General features: G+C 38.3%; 1 protein-coding gene across 2 annotated transcripts; it reads right to left on the minus strand.

Moving 5' to 3' along the window:
- Positions 1–270: 270 nt before the first annotated feature.
- LOC119798415 (putative C-type lectin domain family 20 member A) lies at positions 271–13,890 on the minus strand. Of its 2 annotated transcripts, XM_038307926.1 has the most exons (5): positions 13,722–13,890; positions 10,476–10,688; positions 6,006–6,214; positions 5,434–5,744; positions 271–493 (listed from the first exon to the last, which is right to left on the minus strand). In XM_038307926.1, exons 1-5 carry the CDS (start codon positions 13,847–13,849, stop codon positions 299–301), a joined length of 1,056 nt encoding a protein of 351 aa, XP_038163854.1. In that variant the 5' UTR covers positions 13,850–13,890; the 3' UTR covers positions 271–298. The 2 variants fall into 2 exon arrangements, with proteins under 2 accessions (XP_038163854.1, XP_038163931.1); XM_038308003.1 differs by lacking the exon at positions 10,476–10,688.
- Between the last annotated feature and the right edge of the window lie 2,272 nt (positions 13,891–16,162).

A 16,162-nucleotide genomic window follows, 5' to 3' on the forward strand; every position in this document is an offset into this window, starting at 1 on the left:
TTAATTTGAGTTGGGTATTTTTACTCTTAAATTAGGATAAATAGATAATATGTACTTGAAATAAGACAATAAAAGTGTGTTTTCTTATTTTAAGTGTAAATTGTCTTGTTTTATTGGCAAAATGTCTGTGTGTTTAATCCAAGAACAAATGCACTTATTTTAAGAAAATAATCATTCATCTAGATTTCGATTTTTTTTCCAGTGTGCAGATATTCTATTCATAGAAGAAAATATTAATAGAATCAAACATTTGATTGCCTGGAGAGGCAGCCATTCTGCTGTGATGACAACAATGACATTAAGCGTCGAAACTGTAACAGAGGAAGTTTTTCTGCTCTGAACAGTCTCTGGCCTCTACACTGCCACTTCTGTTTTTTGATAATGCACCACAGCGCTGCTCCTGGGTTGGACACTGAGGCAGCTCAATGTTTGATGTATTTCCCCCATTCACCCACAGCCATTCATCACCCAGGAAACGCAGACCGGTCCACACCTGCGAGAACAAATAATGTAATTAGGACTTTTTTCTTAAGATCAACTACAAAAAAAAAAGAAAAATAAGTTCAGACATTTGGTTTGTTTACCCTTTCAAAACATACACATCAGCAAGTTTCAGTAGCACTTATGAAACAAATTTTGTTGACATCCATCAGTGCTTCGGAGAGCAGTGAACGCTCAACAAGCCCTCCATAGCACCAAGCTGAATCTGTCCATTCAACATAACGTCAAACTGTACGACATAACCGCAGGGTTTAAAAGTTCAGTAGACTTAGACCTAGCCTTTGACAAACTTTATTGTAATTTTATATACACAGTGTATACAAAATGAAATGTTGATGCATACTGCTTACAACATTGAATAAGGAGCTTACAACTGTGAAATGAAATGAACATTACCATTTAGTAAGTTCAGCAGGGATCAAAGAATGTTAACAGTGTAGGAGAAAAGGAAACCAGTTTAAAAGTCATTTAGCAAAATGCATTGATATGGAAAGATTCAGTGCAGTGCAAAATAAATAACTATGATGCAAAATGCAGTAGAATGTTGAGTTGTGTTGTTTTTAAAGTGATTATACAGCCAGATGCTCTGATGCGATCAAACACACAGTGAACGTCCAAAAACCACATGTCAGACTAAGTACAGTGGAATTGCAATGGTTAGACTTGTTTGCACATGAGCAGGGTGCAAGGTTCAGGTATAAATCAGCTCATAGACACTCGTAGCTCTTCTTCAAAAGCTGAAGCTCAGAAGTAAATGAGCCATCCCAATTAAAAAGACAAGAAACAGATGACACGTGAAACAAAGAGACTAGTACATGAATGGAACAGACTGAAACTTGACAAAAGACTGCTTTACAAATGTACAGTACAGAGAAAACAGTTAGTGCTCCCTCCTAAACAAAAAAAAAAACAGTTCTTAAACATTTGCACGATGACATGGGACATGTAGGCGCTGACAAAGTAATTCACTTAGTCTGAGAACTTTTTTTTGGCCTTTCATGCAGTGCACATGCATTAAACCAAAACAACCATTTGTTCCAGATGAAGCACGACTGGGTTCGATCACTACAACTGTACAAATGTTACGCACTCTACATGAAGAAAAGAAAGCAGAGTGGACACACACATTCTTCATGTGTACAATTGTACCAGACATGAAGCAACCGCTTACTCACGATTTTTTCTGCTTTATGGTAGAGCACCTAGATTGCCTGTAGACGTAGTAGTGGTGAGTGCAAAACAAGACAAGAGTATGAAGAGAAATTGGCATCTCGTATGCAAGAGGCATACAAAATAGCGGCTGAAAATAGCGGCAAAAGCTCAGCAAAAAAATATTATGACCAACACATAAAAGGCACCCTTTAAAACCAGAAGACAGAATACTACTAAGAAATCTTTCAGAACGGTGAGGTCACGTAAACTAAGATCTTATTGAAAAAAATACATTCATGAAAGAATAGGAGATGGACCTGTATTTCACGTCCAAGCTGAAACAGGAGACCACAGTATTCGAGTCTTGCACAGAAATCTAATATTACCAGTCAATGATTTACCCCATTGAACAAGGACAAAGTAAAGATGTAAACCGGAAAAGACAAAATCACAACAAAGAACTAAGGAAACCTCAGGAAGGTGTCGCACGAGAGTCAGAACAATCTGAGGAAGAGGAGGAATACACATATCACTGGAAAAGTGTACCTGTGTATGATCTAAGCGCAAGATCTCAACTTTAATCAGAGCCTGAACTCAGAGCAACAGCCCCTGAATTTCAACCTGTTAAACAAATTATTCAACCATCTACCACACAGCAGCAATGTACCCAGCCGCATGTCAAAGTACAATGTCTAAAAGCACTAATCACAGCTGCTGTACCAGTTTCAGCACCATAGACAGTTCCTATCATCACAACACCTGCTGAGAAATATCCAGTATCGGACACATATGCTCTGTTCAAAATCCTGGGCTGCGTCCTTAGAAGGCCAGATTCGAAGGACGATGATGTCATAGCACGGCACCAAGGTCTGGTCGTATTCCAAGAGTTCTCTTTATGCGGCCTTAAAATGCGTCCTTCTTTTTGCCCGATTTGAAGGACGGTTTCGATGTATCCTCGGTATCCTTGGTTTACCCAGGATTTATTGCGAGATTCATTGCGAAACCAAGAAAGCTGTGATCAGAGGAAAGGTTACTTGGCGCAGAACAGTGGTGAAAATTGGAATTTAAGTTTAATATGATACAAGTCTGTGAATAGTTCGGTCTGAAATGAATGAAAATAGTTGTTTTAATGATTATTCAGTCAGATAAGCGTCGATAATGTTTGATTTATCTAAAGGTTTTTATCGGTTACTGTGTAAATGGGTTTGGCTGTAATTTAAGGAAAGATTCTAATATACACTATATTGCCAAAAGTATTTGCTCACCCATCCAAATTATTGGAATCAGGTGTTCCAATCACTTCCATGGCCACAGGTGTATAAATTCAAGCACCTAGGCATGCAGACTGTTTTTACAAACATTTGTGAAAGAATGGGTCGCTCTCAGGAGCTCAGTGAATTCCAGCGTGGAACTGTGATAGGATGCCACCTGTGCAACAAATCCAGTCGTGAAATTTCCTCGCTCCTAAATATTCCACAGTCAACTGTCAGCTGTATTATAAGAAAATGGAAGTGTTTGGGAACGACAGCAACTCAGCCACGAAGTGGTAGGCCACGTAAACTGACGGAGCGGGGTCAGCGGATGCTGACGCGCATAGTGCGAAGAGGTCGCCAACTTTCTGCAGAGTCAATCACTACAGACCTCCAAACTTCATGTGGCCTTCAGATTAGCTCAAGAACAGTGCGCAGAGAGCTTCATGGAATGGGTTTCCATGGTCGAGCAGCTGCATCCAAGCCATACATCACCAAGTGCAATGCAAAGCGTCGGATGCGGTGGGGTAAAGCACGCCGCCACTGGACTCTAGAGCAGTGGAGACGCGTTCTCTGGAGTGACGAATCGCGCTTCTCCATCTGGCAATCTGATGGACGGGTCTGGGTTTGGCGGTTGCCAGGAGAACGGTACTTGTCTGACTGCATTGTGCCAAGTGTAAAGTTTGGTGGAGGGGGGATTATGGTGTGGGGTTGTTTTTCAGGAGCTGGGCTTGGCCCCTTAGTTCCAGTGAAAGGAACTCTGAATGCTTCAGCATACCAAGACATTTTGGACAATTCCATGCTCCCAACTTTGTGGGAACAGTTTGGAGCTGGCCCCTTCCTCTTCCAACATGACTGTGCACCAGTGCACAAAGCAAGGTCCATAAAGACATGGATGACAGAGTCTGGTGTGGATGAACTTGACTGGCCTGCACAGAGTCCTGACCTCAACCCGATAGAACACCTTTGGGATGAATTAGAGCGGAGACTGAGAGCCAGGCCTTCTCGTCCAACATCAGTGTGCGACCTCACAAATGCGCTTCTGGAAGAATGGTCAAAAATTCCCATAAACACACTCCTAAACCTTGTGGACAGCCTTCCCAGAAGAGTTGAAGCTGTTCTAGCTGCAAAGGGTGGACCGACGTCATATTGAACCCTATGGATTAGGAACGGGATGTCACTTAAGCTCATATGTGAGTCAAGGCAGGTGAGCAAATACTTTTGGCAATATAGTGTATCTGCAGTGTGGGGACTATAGATCTGATAGGAGTTTAAGTTTTTATTGTTGTTTTGCACAATATGCTTAACTAAGTATTTTTTGTTGTTAAATATTAGAGATTTTGTATATATATATCTTTATACATACATTGTTTAGATTTACTTATATATTTCTACCCCTTTTATAGAACAGAAAATCTCTTTATTGTCCCTCAATGGGCACATTTACTGCAGAAGAACTATTATTGAAAATGGTCACACAAATGTGGACCTTAGAAATGTATAAGAGTAACATAATAGGGGAGAGTTAAAATATAAACAATAAAATTCTGTAAAGTGTTTTAACAATATAAAACTGGAGAATAAATAACCAATATGAAGCTATGGAAATTTTTACAGTAATGGATATTCGAAAATAGCAGCAACATCAGAGATGTGCAAAATGAGAGGAGCATGTTATTTAACTGACTAAGGTTTCTATCATTACATTTGATTTTATTTGTTCCTGCTGGTTGGCACCTTTATTCCACTCTGGATTCTTGTGAGTGTAGTCTTTGTTCACTTTATAATTAAAAAAAATAAATAAACAAACAGTTTTGAAAACGTCAGTTCTCATTTTTTTGTCCTGCTTTGTGTGTCAACTTTCACAGTCACCGCCGAAGGGTAGACCTGTTCGAATTCACAGCCAAAACACTTCCGGTCTCCTTATTTTCACGGACTTCTAAGGATCCTGTCTAGGTAGACCGCATCCTTGGAGGATGCAGCCCAGGATTTCGAACAGAGACAAAGATTGCAATGGAAGCCATTGCACTCATTATCCTCAACAGCTCTTCCTGTTAGCATTTTAGCCCCCCCTCTGTACAATTATGTACAATTGTACAGAATTTTTCTCCCTTTTGTGAACATGTGCTACAGGAGGCTTCCCAGATTGATACCATGCACAATCTGGCTCAGCCAAGGTTAACCTTTCTTAACATGCACTTGTTCTTACTACCTGCAGCATTTTTCCTTGTCTGTGTTTTGGTTGTTCTGTGTTGGTCTCATTTTTGTGTTTGATAGTCTTTTTTATTTGCTAGTCTAATTTATGAGTTTGCAAGACATTTTACTGTTCATTTCAAGGTAATGTGCATTTTACTGCTGTAAGTGGCTTATTCACTGTTGAAAAGCTGTATGCATCCAAATTGTGTTTTGTATACACTCTGTTTACAAAATGACAATAAAGTTTTTCTAAGTCTAAAGTTGCTCTGAAATCATGTATTTACATCATGGTTGCACCCCTTGGCAACCACATTTCTTTCCCTACTGAACTCACCTCATCTGTGTTGGCTTCCATGACCTTGCTCATCATGTTCACATAATCGTCTTCAGACTCCACACTGACTAGATCAAAGCGAAGGCCAATATCATTCAGGCTTCGGCAGTGTTCCAGGGCCTCCTCCCAGCTCTTGTTCTCCTTTACCAGTACCAAATTAATATTTCCATCCCAGAAACAGATGAAGGGAAGACGAGCATCACATAACTTTGTCTCCATCAGCTTGGTCAGTGAGAAGATGCTCACACAGTCACCTTCTCCACTTAGCCCAGTTTCCGTCCAGTTTACATAGTATGCATGCGAGCTCAATTCTAAAACAGAAAGCAAAGCTTAAACTCAATAAGAAGCTTATGGTCTGTTTATTGTAAGGGAAAGCAAGATATCCATCCTATCCTATTTACGTGCCTCATGATTGTTCACATTTTCAATGTTTGTAACTTTAGTGTTTGCATTGTCAAAATTGTAATTTCAAAGTTTAAATATGTTGGGTCATATGTGGTGATATCATTCAGTGTATCAGTGGAATCCCAATTATAACATCAGTCATTACAGATTTTAACTCTGGTCATTACCTGCTCTCTGCAGTCCAGTCCAGCGAGGAAAGTCCAACTCAGTGAATATGTCGTTCATACTGGAAGTTTGGAAGCGGGCTAAATCACCATGCTGAAGCCTACAGTACTCACGCGCCTCAAGCCAAGTCTTTGCTTCTGTTACAAATGTGTATGCATCATCACGCTGACAGACAAACATCAGACGAGTTTGACAATTTTGTATGTGAAATCTTTGGAGAAAAAAGAAAAACACAATTGATTCAATGCAATCTTAATCCAGCAGAGTAAATTACCAAAAATCCAAAAGAAAACTGTCAGGTTTCAGCATGCCAACACAGCAGGCCATTAAAATGTTGCCCCCCCCCAGGTTTTCAGTTAAGTGGATGGTTTGATAGTCCTGCAATTTATTTACATGTGACTATTGAAAAAAATACCAACCATACAACCACATCAGAGCAGTATTTCTAATTGCTAGAACAGAATACTGGAACGAGCATCATTGGGATAATTTTTACACTTGGTTACAAATTTTTTCTAAAACTATTTAGTGAATAATTTGAACAAACCTTTATTGACTTTTATATTTCTGATGTACCTTAACTGAAGAAGTAAATGAATGTTGTTCACACTTTGATATAGTTTTTATAGGATCAAAACAAGTTTTTCTGTAAAATTTAATATTATTACATAATTGATAACTAAATAAGAAAAGAAAACATATAAGCAAATAAAAAGAAGCTAAATTTAGCTTCCCTCAAAAGTTGGACAATAATGAGTCAAAAAGAAAGTGTGATAGCTGTTTTGCTTTTAAGGGGAAATTATCGTTTCCGGATCCCTATTCATTCAGAAAAGAATTTCTGATTAAATAAAAACCCCTAGAGTATGTTGTGCAGATATACACGAATGGACAAAAATTTTAAACTTCTATGAAAATGAGCAAATGAAAGTCAGAAGTTGCTTTTCAACCATGCTTTAACATAATTTTAATTATAAACTCATGATTTAGGCCTGAACAAAACTAATGGTACCCTTCACTGCAAATATTGTTGCACAACCTTTTGAGACAAGTTCTATAACTCTCAAAGAGACTTTCTTAATCTCTCTGCGGGTGTTTTGTCCCACTCCTCATACGTAAACTGCTCCAGTTGTCTTATGTTTGAAGGTTGCCTTTTCAAGATGTTATCCCTTAACTTTTTCCAAGGATGCTCAATAGGATTTAAGACAGGACTCTTACCTCTTTTTAGCAGTGTGTTTTGGTTTATTATCCTGTTGCAGACCCGTGACCTGTGACTGAGACCAAGCTTTCTGATACTTGACATCTGTACCCAATGTACCCAACACAGTTTCAAGACAGATTGTGCAAGATAAAGCAAAGCAGCCACAGAACATAAGAGAGCCTTCTCCATGTTTTACAGTAATGACAGTTTTTTTTGTTTAAGAACATACAGCCGATATGCCTTGGGAAATAATACGATTTTTGTCTAATCCAGGGCCTGAAGTTAACTGTTTTGGCCACCAGCCACCCAGAATGGCTGGTGGCATCAAGCAGATTATATATGCTCCTATAGCCTTAACCTTTAACATGCTTGTCTCAAATTTTTTTTTCCAATCTCCTGAGATGACTCTTTCCATTGTTTCCTCTGGGCTGTGTTGAATGTGGTACACACCATGTTACCAAATAGCATAGTGTCTACCAGTAGCCCTATACATAGGCCTACTGACTGATTGCAAGATTGCAGAGACTTGTCATGTTAATTGGTATAAAAACTCTGATTTAATGTGTCTTTGATATCTTTAATACATCTTTTCTAGGGGTACCATAATTTTTGTCCGGGCTTATTTTTATAATTTTCTTAAAGCCATTCTGTTTTTCATTTTCATAGAATTTTTATTCATCATTGATTTTTTCAGTATCAAGTTATTTCTGTAACCATTGTGAGTTTTTATTTCATGTTTCATTTATGTGCATAGTGTATAGTCTGCCTTTTGCTAAGCACAAGCCCTCACATCCTTACTAGCTACACTATATTGCCAAAAGTATTTGCTCACCCATCCAAATTATTGGAATCAGGTGTTCCAATCACTTCCATGGCCACAGGTGTATAAATTCAAGCACCTAGGCATGCAGACTGTTTTTACAAACATTTGTGAAAGAATGGGTCGCTCTCAGGAGCTCAGTGAATTCCAGCGTGGAACTGTGATAGGATGCCACCTGTGCAACAAATCCAGTCGTGAAATTTCCTCGCTCCTAAATATTCCACAGTCAACTGTCAGCTGTATTATAAGAAAATGGAAGTGTTTGGGAACGACAGCAACTCAGCCACGAAGTGGTAGGCCACGTAAACTGACGGAGCGGGGTCAGCGGATGCTGACGCGCATAGTGCGAAGAGGTCGCCAACTTTCTGCAGAGTCAATCACTACAGACCTCCAAACTTCATGTGGCCTTCAGATTAGCTCAAGAACAGTGCGCAGAGAGCTTCATGGAATGGGTTTCCATGGTCGAGCAGCTGCATCCAAGCCATACATCACCAAGTGCAATGCAAAGCGTCGGATGCGGTGGTGTAAAGCACGCCGCCACTGGACTCTAGAGCAGTGGAGACGCGTTCTCTGGAGTGAGGAATCGCGCTTCTCCATCTGGCAATCTGATGGACGGGTCTGGGTTTGGCGGTTGCCAGGAGAACGGTACTTGTCTGACTGCATTGTGCCAAGTGTAAAGTTTGGTGGAGGGGGGATTATGGTGTGGGGTTGTTTTTCAGGAGCTGGGCTTGGCCCCTTAGTTCCAGTGAAAGGAACTCTGAATGCTTCAGCATACCAAGACATTTTGGACAATTCCATGCTCCCAACTTTGTGGGAACAGTTTGGAGCTGGCCCCTTCCTCTTCCAACATGACTGTGCACCAGTGCACAAAGCAAGGTCCATAAAGACATGGATGACAGAGTCTGGTGTGGATGAACTTGACTGGCCTGCACAGAGTCCTGACCTCAACCCGATAGAACACCTTTGGGATGAATTAGAGCGGAGACTGAGAGCCAGGCCTTCTCGTCCAACATCAGTGTGCGACCTCACAAATGCGCTTCTGGAAGAATGGTCAAAAATTCCCATAAACACACTCCTAAACCTTGTGGACAGCCTTCCCAGAAGAGTTGAAGCTGTTCTAGCTGCAAAGGGTGGACCGACGTCATATTGAACCCTATGGATTAGGAACGGGATGTCACTTAAGCTCATATGTGAGTCAAGGCAGGTGAGCAAATACTTTTGGCAATATAGTGTATGTTAGGGTCAGGACTCAGTCCACTGCACCTCTACTGGCCATTGGGGCAGTTGCAGGCCAACAACTTCACCACACAGCTAACATAAGGCAGGGTGAATGTCGTAGTAAATCTGCTCTCCAGTCCCATCCAAGAAGGGTGTCAGACAGTCTTGGTCTAAGAAGCACTCTCATTCTGGTCTGCACCAAAGACAGTTGTTGAACAGTTGGGGCCAGCAATTTTTTTTTTTTCTCACTGATATCTCATGCAAATATGCCAGCTATCTTACCTAAGTTTTCCACCCACTCCAAACTGGAGCTGTTACAGTATAGGCACACAGACTGACATTGAAGAGGAGATTTCCCCCTACAAGGCTGATGGTGTTCATGATCCTGCTGCACCTACTAAGCTGCTCATTGACTATGTTATGGTCTTTTAAAACTCAAGACTGGAGCACGGTCTACCACATGGCATAATATTCTCCATGGCTAAGTCCATAAACTGATAGTCCATCCAGTTTATAAAGTTAGGTCTGTTCTAGTTCCATTTCTGATGTGAGCGTTCTTTTAGCTTCCCAATTTGACACTGGAGGTTATAAGTGGTCTTTTAAGTTTTTCAACGGTGAGATTAAGTACGGCTTAATTAGTTCTTTATTTAACTGAAGAACTCCTGCTTTTCTGTGATTTGATGTGTTCTAGTTGTATATTTGAACATAATTGCTTTGAGCCATAAAAGTGTGGTTGCTGTTAATTTGCATTATTGATATGCAGTCTCCGTGACTACTGGTGTACACTCTTTCAAATTAACAGCTTGATTTATATAATGGAATTTTTTGTGGTTTGGTTAATGCTTAAGATTTACCAATTGCATTAATAATTAAAATTATAAATGTTTACCTGAGATTAATTCAAAACCAGGTTCACTGCTTGTTTAAATAGTCATGTTTACTGGTGAGTTAAGTTGATAATTGTTAACTGATAGCTGAATCTGTTAATTATAATCATTAAAGGCCGGTAGTCATTAATCAAAATGATCCCAAAATTTTTTTTTGCAGTGGATTAACTCTGTTAGGAAAATTAATTTATAAACTACAATTTCTTCTTATAGTTATTGATAATCCTATTCAAATAAGAAAAATTGCACAAGTGGTAGTGTAGATATATGGCCCCTTAGATGACAGAAATTTAACTAATTACTAGGTTCAATTAACCTGATTGTTACTTTAAAAAAACTCACGTATTACATTTTGTCTCTGAAGTTAACAGCAGCACAAGATCCCCACATGCGTAGATCCTTCCATCTCCAGTTTGAATAACGATAAATATATGTATGTTCACTAGACCATGTCCACCAGTAGGAATGATATTTGTATAGGCCGATCCACACCAGATATTCTTTCAAGTCCAAACTCTCCACCTCTGACTGGGTGAGGAAGGTGGCCAAATTGGTGTAATGGCTTTTGAGAAGAAAAACAAAAACACACAGGTTAAAATTGGCAAATAATAATTGTAATCACTCTATTTTTCTTCCTTTTTCCATCACCATTGAGTACTCAAATAGTTTTTTTGTGAATGAAAAGGATGCTTTGTAGTAAGGATAAAGTAAGTTTGTGTTAGATTAACAGAAAAAAAAAGTTAATCAAATTTTAACTAATACTATTAAGGTCTTATGGTTGTTTACAATTGGCCGAAATACTTCACAACATGGTTTACAAAATTATTTGTTAACCATTATAAGTATTTTTGGAGAATAAGTTTAGGTCCTTTTCCAAACTTGGAGAAGTTTTTTGTCAAAGTTACAGTACATGGCCTCACAAACAAAGCCTTACTTTTAAATGCACCTGGTTTATGTGTAGGTACCTAACTATGGAGTTATTTTTGAGATTTTATTAACTCAAGGGAAAAGAGCAATCCGAAAGGGGGAAATAATTTTAAAAGTAAAATAAATATTTTATAGAAAAAATGCTCTCACTGACAGCAAATACGGAAGGTATTTGAGAGAAAATATTTTGTCCTAGGATAAATACAAGACTATTTTACATTTTAAAAAAGGCACTCTCAAAAATATATTTTAACTTTAAAATATAGTTTTTTCAATCAGAGTAAAAAAAAACATTTTCTCTAAAAAATAGATTTCACTCTCAAAACTTTTGTCTTAGACTTAGACTAAATGAAATTTTTTTTTGTACAACTCTCATGACAAATCTAAGTGCAGCAGTGATCAAATGTAAACAGTGTGGGAGAAAATGTTATAAATATGGTGCAATTATGCAGTGTTTTGGTTTGTGTTGTCAGATTGATTTAGAGTTCAGACATGATTTAAAGTTTTTTTCAACAGTTCAGCAGTCTAATGGCAGTGGGGAAGAATCTGCTGAACCTGCTTCAAATGCTTTGTAGCCTCTTCGCAGAGGGCAGCAGGGAGAACAGTCCATGGTGGGGGTGTGAGGGTTCATTGATGATGTGAATGAATGAATGAATGCGGTTAGGAACAAGATTACACACAGCTCCTCTCTATAGTCCTGGTCGTTGTCTGCAAACTTCACAATGTGATTGGTGGTAAACCTTGGGACGCATGTGTCATCAGGGTGAACAGCAGGGGGCTCAAAACGCAGCCCTGAGGGGAGCCTGTGCTTAGGGTGATGACATCAGAGGTGTTCTGTCCAACCTGGACTGACTGAGGTCTGTTTGTGAGGAAGTCTAACAGCCAATTGTGGGGTGTATTGAAGCATAGCTGTGCAATTGGCTGTTAGACTTCCTTGTCTTTCCCAAAATCTAAGTCTTTGCTCTCGATTCAGTTTTTTTTCTCTCGATATGAAAAACGTGTTGTGTGCGGGCCTGAGTTCTATTGGGCAGTTTCAACAGAATTGACAGCTAAGTTGTGATATTAGGTGCAAAGTTTGCATGAGGAAACTTGCTTTCCCTGAGTGACTTGCTCCACCAGCAGATGTGTTTAAGTTTAACAGCACCTTGGCTGGAATTTGGATCAGTATTGATGCAGTATGCTGTATTGTGTCTGTAAGTGTTTTGATGTTTATCTTCCACCAATAAATTCAGTTGCAGACAGTTTTGTCCATCTTCACCATAGACTTTTAACCTCACCCATCAAAACACCTGTAAACTCTGGTCCACATTCCAGGGGTCCATTTCAACAAGCAGATTTTTTGAGACGGTTCACAAAGAGAGTTTACTCAAACACTGTTTCTGTTGCCGTAGGAACATCCTACCCTGAGTGTCCTTGGTCTCCGCTCTCCTTACAGCCAATCATGCTGTTTTATTTCCTGATTTAGTCGGGAGATTTTTATCATAGTTTTGTGCATGCAATGAAAAGTAAATAATTCACGGGGTACGTTATATGCTTTAGGATTTAAAAACTAACATTGCATGTCCATCAGTATTAGCTATCAGTGTAATTTTTCTTCTCTCCAATATATTAACTTTAAATTTAAAATTTTCCAATTTAAGATTGCTTATTTTGTTGAATTTAATAAAACACACAACAATCCCATATTAGAGGCCATGGACCGAAATCTTCAAAAAGTAAAAAAAAAACCAAAGAGTCCTAAACAGAACTTGGAATGACTTTTAGAGCTTTGTATTATTTTCCTTTCAATTCGCAATAAGCAATTCCTTTACTCTTCCCCATTCAATATATGAGTGTATTCCTCTTAGATCTAAGTATCTTTCAACAATTATGTGTATAAATAATGAAAATAAGTTCAAACCCTCCTTATGATTTATTTTAGCTGGACACATTATTTTAGAAAATAATATATTAAATAATTAATTCATTAATTAAGTAAATGGATGGATGGATGGATGGATGGATGGATGGATGGATGGATGGATGGATGGATGGATGGATGGATGGATGGATGGATGGATGGATGGATGGATGGATGGATGGATGGATGGATGGAAGGAAATTAGTTAATTAAATAAATAATAGATTTAAAAAGGGGGTTAATACAAAAATAGGTAAGAAGTAATTTTTTTAAAATTTTTAAGCAATTTCATTATGAACTGGGAATGCAGCAAAGATATTTTGGCTTCACACAAAGTGGAAATAGGTTTGCAGTCACAAAAAAAGTTTCAGAAATCCATTATTAGGAACCATATAAGTAGCTACAGTCATAGGAAAAAAAAAACACATAAGACCACCCTTGCATTTACAATTCTTTGTTCCAAAGGAATGTGACTTAGGGAAACACAATTTACAAAACTAATAAAACACGGTTGGTCTAATATTTTCTTCCACAACTACATGTGCTAATGTGTTTAGGTACAAGATTACATTTGTATTTGAAATGTTTAACTTGTGTTAATCTAGGTATTGTTCCCTGTCTGTCTCACTGTTGTGCATATATAACAGGGAGCTCACAAATGAATATTTGTTTATCTAACAAAAAACATTTAGCATGTTTTTACTAAAAGAAATACCAGAGTACATGTAATAAATCCATATTGTCATTGGACAGGGATAAAAGTCTCACCTCTTGCAGAAATCGTGTGCTTCATTCCAAGTCAAACCATGGTTGAAGACAATGTAATGTCTCGAAGCAGATGCCTTTATGCTTATGAAAATGAGAAGAACAAGTGGTCCAAGGAGGCTGTTCTTCATATTAGGAGAGCTAATATTTTGATTGTTTTATAAAAACTATGCCTTAGGTTATTAAAAAAAAAAAAAATCAGTTCCTTTTTGTGCTTCCAGTTTTCTTTTGCTATTAAAAGAACAAAAATACAAATAACTGACATGAGCATAAAACAAAACTTAAACGTTCTTTTCAATTTCATGTATTAAAAAGAGCAAGAAATTACCTGTCTTCACACAATGCTTTTATCTTTTTTTATCTGTAAATATTGCAGCTGATTGATAAGCCAACAAAGTCCAACTGGTAATCTGGTTATCTGGTCGGGAGCATGTTTTATGTCAGTGAAGTGATTTGCCTTTGAGATACACTTAAGATAACTATCACGCCCATCTCGTCATTGTTTTCCATAGGACACTTACTGCTAGCAAATCAATCAATGGACAGATTTACCTACAACTTAAATACATGAAAATATGAATCCTGAGGAAAATGAGGATGCAGTGAATTGAAGAGATAAATTTGCTCCTCAATGGATCTTACAAGAAGAAAAATTCTAGAGCCTAGATATCCTGGAAAAAATATCAATAATAGGAATGTAAATCCCCCGTATTTACTCCTGTATTTCCTCAACCAAGAGTCAAAAATCGTATTTCATCATTTATGTCAGGCACCTCATCTCCCATCTGCCTCTAAGGTCATAGTTTGCATTTTCTTTTTTGTTTAATTAAAAAAAGTATGTATAGGAAACTGCCCCAGCTTCCATGCTTTTTGTCTAACCTACCTATCTACTTTTCTACGGAAGAGGATTAGGGCCACAGGATTAGGGCCACAGGATTAGGGCCACAGGATTAGGGCCACTGGGGAAAAAAAAAAGTTAACTGATTTTTCAAGTTTATTTTAGTTTAGTATGGGGAAAAAAGTCAGAATTCTGACTTTTTTCTCAGAAGTCTGACTAGAATCTCAGAATTCTGACTTTAACCTTAAAATTCTGACTTTTTTTATTGTCAGAATTCAGTCAGAATTCTGAGAAAAAAGTCAGAATTCTATAGGACTGATAACTGCTAATAACAGCCATTTATTGGGATGATAAAATCTGAAGCAGCCACTTAGTATTTACCTTGTGATATACGACAGATTCAAACTGAGGAGGAAACCCAAGAGATGATGCACGTGTTCTATTTACTATAACTTTTTTTAGACTTCATCATCGCCTGCTGGCAGATGATTTCCCCGAAATATATTAATTCAATTCAGTTTATTTATATAGCACCAATTCACAACACGTCATCTCAAGACACTCTACAATTCAACCAGATTATACAGTCAAATTAATTCAAAGTTTTCTAAGGAAAACCAGTTGATTGCATCGACTCATTCACTTGAAGGCAAGAAACATCCAGCAGAACCAGGCTCAGTGTGAGCGGCCATCTGCCAAGGCCAACTGGGGTTCAAGGAGACAGAAGCAGAGATACAGTAAGAAGCAGAGATACAAAGGGCAACCGTAAACCAGCTCCACAAGGGGCCCGCCCAGAAAACACACAGCCAGGCAGACGAGCTCCGAGCTAACTCCCATTTCAGAGGATGAAAGAGAACACATCCAGTTAGTCACAGTCAGAGAAACAGGGCTACACTCAAAAACAGGTTCATCTTGAACATCTAATAAGAAAGGTGTAGATGGCAGCAACACAGCTGATATTATTCTCCAAGATGGTGTCACAGATCAAAAATAACACCAAGATTTTTTTACTTTATCATCTAAGATGTCATTAGTGACTTTCACCAGTGCTGTTTCAGTGCTATGATGAGCTCAAAAGTCAGAATTAAACTCTGCAAAAATTTAATTATGGTGTAAGTCGTCGCACACTTTTTTAGCAACTACTTTCTCAAGACTTGACTAAGTCATTTGGGTCAAGAGATGGTTTCTTAAGTAAAAGCTTAATTACAGCAACCTAAAAAGCCTTTAGTACATATCTCTGTGACAGGGAGAGATTAATCACATCTAAAACGGAGGAGGAGATCAAAGGGAATACCTCCTTAGAACTGGAACTGGATCTAACATACAAGTTAAAGGATTAGATGAAGACAATAGTTCTGCTAACTCTGGAAGCTAAACTGGATCAAAGCAGTTCAAACCCGGTTCAGATTTACTACCGTTCAAGAAATAAACCCATAAATTTATCGTCAGAACAACAGGCTATGGCAAGCCTTTTTGATATTAATTAGTTTTACTGAATATATATTCCTCATATCTGAACAAACATTTTTTCCATGTAAAAATGACCATTTCTAAGAAAATGGCAGTCTTAACATCTAGAATAATCATTATGGATGTCTAGGAATTA

The sequence above is a fragment of the Cyprinodon tularosa genome, unplaced genomic scaffold (genome assembly GCF_016077235.1).
Source record: "Cyprinodon tularosa strain WSP-4 unplaced genomic scaffold, ASM1607723v1 ctg100, whole genome shotgun sequence".
Classification (NCBI taxonomy): Eukaryota; Metazoa; Chordata; class Actinopteri; order Cyprinodontiformes; family Cyprinodontidae; genus Cyprinodon; species Cyprinodon tularosa.

Excerpts from the sequence above, each read along its gene's own strand:
- LOC119798415 (XM_038307926.1), bottom strand. The coding sequence starts at position 13,849 with ATGAAGAACAGCCTCCTTGGACCACTTGTTCTTCTCATTTTCATAAGC. Across the intron at positions 10,689-13,721 it reads GCACACGATTTCTGCAAGAG|CCATTACACCAATTTGGCCA; the intron begins GTGAGACTTTTA and ends TCTTCTCAAAAG. Across the intron at positions 494-5,433 it reads TGGAAGCCAACACAGATGAG|GTGTGGACCGGTCTGCGTTT; the intron begins GTGAGTTCAGTA and ends TTGTTCTCGCAG.